At 43.7% G+C, this 7,791-nt stretch overlaps 1 protein-coding gene across 9 annotated transcripts in view; it reads right to left on the reverse strand.

Annotated features, from left to right (window-relative positions):
• Positions 1 to 402: 402 nt before the first annotated feature.
• The window catches only part of LOC114483837 (zinc finger protein 234-like), a 19,470-nt gene continuing 12,081 nt past the window's right edge, over positions 403 to 7,791 (reverse strand). For all 9 annotated transcript variants that reach the window (XM_007107727.4, XM_007107723.4, XM_055079344.1 and 6 more), the window contains one exon: positions 403 to 2,937. In XM_007107727.4, the coding sequence (XP_007107789.2) occupies positions 1,070 to 2,937 (1,868 nt within the window). In that variant the 3' untranslated portion in view covers positions 403 to 1,069. The remainder of the gene's footprint in view (positions 2,938 to 7,791) is intronic.

A 7,791-nucleotide genomic window follows, 5' to 3' on the forward strand; every position in this document is an offset into this window, starting at 1 on the left:
CACTTTCAAAGTGTTAGAGTAAACCCTGCCCTAACATTGACAGACAAAAAAATCAATTGTATACTATGCAGTTACTGTTGTTGCAAAGTTAATCACGTTTTTTCAGTCTGTACCATCAGAAAAAAAAAATCACAAGATAGTTCAATTTCTACTGAACACAGTCCTTGGAAAACTAGACAGGGCCTCAAATAACCACCCAACTTGAGAACAGAGGCTGTGGGAGGCAAGGAGCCAGTTGCAATAGGCTAATAGCATATTAATATTGAAGACTGGGGGGCTTCCCTGGTGGCGCAGTGGTTAAGAATCTGCCTGCCAATGCAGGGGACACGGGTTTAAGCCCTGGTCCGGGAAGATCCCACACGCTGCAGAGCAGCTCAGCCGCGTGCCACAACTACTGAAGCCTGCATGCCTAGAGCCCGTGCTCCACAACGAGAAGCCACTGCAATGAGAAGCCCACGCACTGCAATGAAGAGTAGCCCCCGCTCACTGCAACTAGAGAAAGGCTGCGTGCAGCAATGAAGACCCAACGCAGCCAAAAATAAATTTTAAAAAAATATATTGCAGATTGATTTTCTGTAGTGGTTTTCAGTATTTCAACAAATGTTCATGTCCTGAATTAATTTTATTTTGCAGGTTTCCTCCTCTGGATACAACTTTCATATATTATACATTTCCCCCTTTTGGTTTATTTAAAACACAAGTACTGAGCACACCTAAAAGCGCCAGTCAATGATAAGGTTGTGTAGATTCAGCAGCCAAGTCCCTGCCCTCATGGAGCGCACATTCTCATGGACATCAATTTTGACTAGCTCATCCTTACACTTTTGTTAAAGCCCAGACCAAACTCTTTTCCTTTCTAAGTGCTATCTCCTAAGTGACATCTGATAAATGTCAAAGTTCTGAATGCAGCCCTTATTGCACCACTCAGAAGGGGTCTCTGCTGTGTGGTCTGGTGAACACTAGGATCTGTTTAGCTACTGCTTCAACACCAACTAACCTAAAATACTTTCTCTCCTATGAGACCTGATGCTTGCAAGAATTCATGTTGCACATGAGTTTTTTGAAAACATCATTTTGTAGAACTTCTCTCCTCTGACAGTTCCTTGATGTTCTTACCACTCTTGCTGCTTTCATAAAATGTATCCCCAGTGTGCATCTTGTGATGACTTACAAGATTGGAGCGCCAACTGAAGCTTTTACCACACGTCTCACACTGGTAAGGTTTCTCCCCTGTGTGAACTCGCCTGTGATACTGAAGCTGTGAAGACCGACTAAAGACTTTACCACACACATCACATCTGTACGGCTTCTCTCCAGTGTGGACGCTCTGATGAAGCTGAAGACTTGAGGCCTGACTGAAGTGCTTCCCACACTCCCCACACTTATATGGTCTCTCTCCTGTGTGGACCCTCTGATGCATGTCGAGGTTCAGGCTCCACTTGAAGCCCTTCCCACACTCCTCACATTTGTATGGCTTTTCTCCAGTGTGGACTTTTTGATGGGCTTGAAGGTGTGAACTCCGACTGAAGCTCTTCCCACACTCTTCACATTTGAATGGTTTTTCTCCACTGTGGACTCTCTGATGGGTCAGAAGATGAGACGCCTGACTAAAAACCTTCCCACACTCTTCACAATTATATGGTTTCTCTCCGGTGTGGATTCTGCAGTGAATTTTAAGATCTGCTCTACGACTGAATCCCTTCCCACACTCTTCACATTTGTATGGTTTCTCACCGGTATGGATCAGCTGGTGGATCTGAAGTCGTGAACTCTGATTGAAGCCCTGCCCACACTCCTCACACTTGTACGGTTTCTCTACGCTGTGGGCCTTCTGATGGATTTTAAGATATGAACTCTGACGGAAGCCTTTCCCACATACCTCACATTTATAGGGTTTCTCTCCTGTGTGGATGACCAGATGAACTTGATAATGGATTTTCATCCTGAAGTTCTTCCCACACTCACTGCATCTGTATGGTTTCTCTCCTGTGTGGACTCCCTGATGGGCTTGAAAACTTGAACTGTAAATGAAGCCCTTACCACACACTTTACAGACATACGGTTTCTCTCCCGTGTGGATTCTCCGATGGGCCTGAAATTGTGAAGGCTGAATGAAGCACTTACCGCACTCCTCACATTTATAAGGTTTCTCTCCTGTGTGGACTCTCTGATGGATATGAAGATTTGAGCTACAAGTGAAACACTTCCCACACTCCTCACATTTGTATGGCTTCTCTCCAGTGTGGACCATACAGTGACTGTTAAGGGCTGATCTACGGCGGAAGTTCTTACCGCATATATCACATTTGAACGGTTTCTCCCCAGTGTGGATTCTCTGATGTTCCTGAAGATGTGAAGCATGAATGAAGGCCCTTCCACATTGGTCACAAGTATAAGGTTTCTCTCCCATATGTAATTTACAATGAACAGTAAGTGTTGACCTACGACTGAAGCCTTTCCCACACTGCTCACATCTGAATGGCTTCTCTACGGTGTGGACTTTCTGATGAGCTTGCAGCTGTGAGCTCTGACTGAACTCCTTGCCACACTCATCACACTTATAGCGTTTCTCTCCCGAGTGAACTCTCTGATGAATGCGAAGTGCTGAGCTGTAACAGAAGCTTTTTCCACACTCACCACATGTATGAGACTTCTCTCCTGGGTATATTTGTTGATGAAGATCAAAGTTGGAGACATCACTGAAAGATCTTGTACATTCATTACACTGATAAGGTTTCTGGCCTGTGTGAGTTTCACAGAATCCTGCCCCAACCTGGCCGGATGAGTCACCTTGTTGGTGGAATTCAGAACTTTTTATCATGGAGTCTTGACACCTGGTGAAGTCACTTGCAATGTGTTGCCAGATATGCCAGGAGGAAAGCTCTTCATGTAGTCCTGCTTCTGAAACAGTCTCCATCTCACTTTGGATCTTTCCTTCTGCAAAGACATAAAGTTCAGAGATGTGGACAACTGAAGGCTCTGCTCAGTGCTGTCAAGATTTCACATTTAGGAGAGAGTGTGCGACTTGAATGAATCCAGAGAATGTTCAGTTCGCCTCTTCCATTGTGTGTCATGGGCTCTGGTTTGCATGCCAAAGGAAACCAAGAGATGGTCCAGCTGGCTCCTATCCACTAAGCATAACAAAACACACTGGTGCAAATTTCCTATGTGAGGCGCAAGTTAGACAACAAAAACTTAACTTAAAAAATTGATAATTAGATTCAAATTGTTCACCTATGGCCATTTCTATTGAATTTCAAAGGCAGCCTAGAATCTTGGATAGTAAACTATATAGTTAATAAATGATGTAGACAAAAATTTATATAGATAATAAAATCTGAATCAACTAGAACTTTAAGGAAAAGCAACAACTTTTCCGTAAACAAAATTTGGAAGCAACCAAGATGTCCTTCGGTAGGTGAATGGATAAATAAATTGTGGTACCTCCACACTGTGGAATATTATTCAGTGCTAAAATGAAATGTGCTATCAAGCCAGGAAAAGATGTGGAGGCAATGTAAATGCATATTATTAAATAAGAAGAAAGAAAGAAGCCAATCTGAAAAGCCTACATACTGTATGGTTCCAACTATTTGATGTTCTGGAAAAGGCAAAAGTATGGAGACAGTAAAAAGGTCAGTGGTTGCCAAGGGTTAGGGGGAAGGAGGGATGAATAAGCAAAGCAGAGAAGATTTTTAGGGCAGTGGAAATACTCTGTATGATACTAATAATGCTGGCTACATGGCGTTATACATTTGTCCAAATCCATAAAATGTACAACACCAAGAATGAACCCTAATGTAAAGTATAGACTCTGGATGATAACGATGTGTTAATGTAGGCTCATCAGTTGTATCTGGTAGGACATGTCAATGATGTTAAAGGCTGTGAGTGTGGGGAGGGCAAGGGATATATGAGATATCTTTGTACCTTCCTCTCAATTTTGCTGTGAGCCTAAAACTGCTCTAAAAACAAAACAAAACAAAACAGGCTTTTTTTTTTTTTTTTTTTTTTTTTGCTGTGGGATCTCAGTTCTCCAACCAGGGATCGAACCCAGGCCCTCAGCAGTGAAAGCACAGAGTCCTAACCCCTGGAGCACCAGGGAATCCCCATACCAAAAAAAAAAAAAAAAAAAAAAAAAAAAGGAGAAGGAGGAAGAGGGAGAGGAGGAAGAGGAGGAGGAGGAAGAGGAAGAAAAGAAGAAGAAGAAGGAGAAGAAGAAGGGAGAAGGAGAAGAAGAAGAAGAAGAAGAAGAAGAAGAAGAAGAAGAAGAAAGAAAATACTTGTGAAGAAATTTTGACAAGTTTCAAAGGTGAAATTCACTCCCCTCCCTTTAAGCTGCCTCCTCTTTGATCCAGTAGACATATGATAAACAGCCTCTCTATAACTCTGCCTTGGGTCATTTTATTGGAAAGTTACTTTAGTGTTGAGGTGATTGGAATGGTTAGAATGACTTGCAGGTTTGGCAGCAAATATCTAATCACACACAGACTAAAACACAGTGAAAGCAAGAGGATGGAACTTCAGCTCCTACTGGCAGGTTTTCTCCATTAGGACAAAAGGGAAACCAAGTTGAACAGATAACATACACTGTCCTAAACCTGATATTAATTCAGACCTCTAGGAAAAAAAGTAAAAAAGTGGAAGGTAATCTTTTACTCAGAGACAGAGACTGAGAAAGGAAAAAGGTGAGGTCACAGTATAAACTCTGAAAGCCAATCCTAAAATGGTAGTTAAATTCTGCCAGGAAGTCTTCTCAGACAGACACCTGGGTGACTCCTCATGTCTTTTAGGCCTCTGCTCAATGTCAACCCACCACCGAGGCCTCTTTACCACCTAATGTAAAATAACCAATCCTGCCCTCACTCAGTCTACCTCTGGCAAGGTCCATCCTCCTTGAATCTGTTTATGTTCTACACAGCACTTTTCCCCACATGACTCACTAAATCATTTGTTGTTTAATATGTCTCTTTCCCACTGCAATGCAGCATCAAAGCGGGAAGCATTTCACACTTTGTACATGGAACACATTTTTACACTTTCTTACTTTATAATCACTGTCCAGAATCATGCCTGGAGTACAGTGAGTACCCTACAAATACATGTTGAATGAATAAATGAATCTCGGTTTGACTTTTTTATGAGAGCTTAAGCCAAGTCCTACAAGGAAAACATCTTTTCCAAGTAAGTTATTTGAAATATCAAAGGGACAGAGAACTCAGTTTTGCTGGAAAGCTGAAAAGCTGTCCCAGAGACCAGGGTACACCAAGCATGCTGCTAATAAAGAAAAAAGAAAATCAAAGGTGGCAAGAATCCCTTGGGGTGAAAAGCAAGTGGGCGCATCACTAGTTCCTTCTGAATCTTTTGGACTGTCTCATTGAAAACAGAATGTGGAGGACTTCCCTGGTGGCGCAGTGGTTAAGAATCCGCCTGCTGTTGCAGGGGACATGGGTTCGAGCCCTGGTCCAGGAAGATCCCACATGCCGCGGAGCAACTAAGCCCATGCGCCACAACTACTGAGCCTGCGCTCTAGAGCCCGTGAGTCACAACTACTGAAGCTCACGAGCCTAGAGCCTGTGCTCCGCAATAAGAGAAGCCACGGCAATAAGAAGCCCGCACACAGCAACGAAGAGTAGCCCCCGCTCGCCGCAACTAGGGAAAGCCCGCGTGCAGCAACAAAGACCCAACTCAGACAAAAATAAATAAATAAAATAAATAAATTTATTTAAAATTAGCACAACATTGTAAATCAACTATATTTCAATTAAAAAACAGAAAGTAATTGAAAAACTAAAATAAATAAATAAAATTAAAAAACAAATAAGAAAAAAATGAAAGTAATCGGATAGACATTCATCAAAAGACAAAAATGCTCTGCAACTTCCTTCCTTCACTCTGGTTCGCACATGACTAACAGTTATCTCCATGACCCGCGGAGACACGGGGGTCTCCCGTCCCATCCATCAACACGCTAAGTCAGCAAATATTTACAGATGCCTGCCACATACCAGGCTACTCTGGGCACTGAGGACAGAGCACTAAACAGGACAGACAAAACTCCTCACTCCTGGGGATCACACTTCAGTGCAGAGAGAGAAGTGATAAGCAAGCAAACCAAAGTCTGTGAGACCCAATAAAAGGCAGAACGAGGAGAGTACAGGGAGGATGGGATTTTAGACAGGGTGGTCACAGGAGGCCTTTCGCATGCTGTTAGAATGGAGCAGAGACCTGAAGGCAGTAAGGGAGGGCACAGAAGGATCTGAGGTAAAAGGAAGAGAGAGAGCAAGTTGAGGGCTCAGAGGCAGAAGTCCCAGCCGTGGGCAGAGTAACTGTCCCCCAAGGAACTCACGTCCTGATTTTTGGAACCTAGGATATGTTAGGGTATGTGGCAAAGGGGAATTAAGGTTGCAGATGGGATTGAGGCTGCTGATCAGCTGACTTTAAAAGGGAAGATGATCTTCTACTATGGGGTGGGCGTGGGGTCTCAATGCAGTCAAAAGGGCCCTTCAAAGAGGAAGTGGGATGCAGAAGAAGAGCGGGGGAGGGGCGTGCAAATACACAGCAAGGGGCAGAGAGAAGCAATGTCGCTGGCTGTGAAGATGGAGGAAGGCGGTCACAGGCTAAGAGATTTGGGTGACCACTAGCAGCTGGAAAGGCAGGTTCTCCCCTAGAGCCCCCAAGGAGAAACGCAATGGTGCCAACACCTTGATTTCAGCCCCGTGAGAACCACGTTACAGCTCTGACCTCTGGAAGTGTAAGATGATCAACATGTGTTGTGTTAAGCCATGAAGTTTGTGGTGATGTATTAGGGCAGCCACAGGCGATACAGCGTCCCTGGCAGGTCTGAGAACACTGCGGAGGCCAGCAGGGGTGGGAGGGATGGAGCGAGAGAGGAGAGCAGAGGAGAGGAATTGGAGAGGCAGCAGGGGCCCATGAGCAGACCCTGGAAGACTCCAGAAGCCACTTGAAGAGGTTTTAACTTTAAGAAAAATAAGCCATAAAAGGTTTGGAATAGAGGAATGGCAATCTTTCCTAAGCATCACTTTTGGCTGTGACGGGGAGAAGAGACTATAGGAGGGGAAGGATAGGAGCAGGGCAACCAGTACAAAGGCGTGTGAAAGAAATGGTCTGGCAGTTTGGACCAGATGACAGCGAAGGATTGGAGAAAAGTAAAAACACATAGAAGAGCATCTCCAAGGACTCTTATCTGCCTGGTTCTTAGCTGATGTCCCTTCTCTTTGGGTTGCTGTCTTCACCACCCAAAGCCTTTTTTCCTTTTCTAAGTAGAATATATCATGTTTATATATATAGGTGACATATATATAGGTGACACCCTGTGAACATGCAGAGTCACATATTTAAAAGGAACACACTAAAGGTACAATTTACTGGAAATTTAGATTCCTGAATTAAATGTTGATCAATGAATCAAAACCAGTGTATTTAAAAAAAAAACAAAAAACATGACCTATTTGAAGAAATACCAGTATTTCAAGACCCAGACACATATGCGTAATAAGTATTACAGAAACCGATTTATTGCCAATGTCTATCTTCATTAAATCTCCCATCGGTTCTTACGTCACTCACGCAATTGGCAAGAGTTTTTGCTGCAATGTATTCCATTCTTCCCAACAAATTCTGGTATTTTTCTACCTTATTTTACTTCGTTAAAAAATTGTTGGTACATGGGCTTCCCTGGTGGCGCAGTGGTTGCGCATCCGCCTGCCGATGCAGGGGAACCGGGTTCGCGCCCCGGTCTGGGAAGGTCCCACATGCCGCGGAGCGGCT

This window comes from Physeter macrocephalus, chromosome 17 (genome assembly GCF_002837175.3).
Source record: "Physeter macrocephalus isolate SW-GA chromosome 17, ASM283717v5, whole genome shotgun sequence".
NCBI lineage: Eukaryota > Metazoa > Chordata > Mammalia > Artiodactyla > Physeteridae > Physeter > Physeter macrocephalus.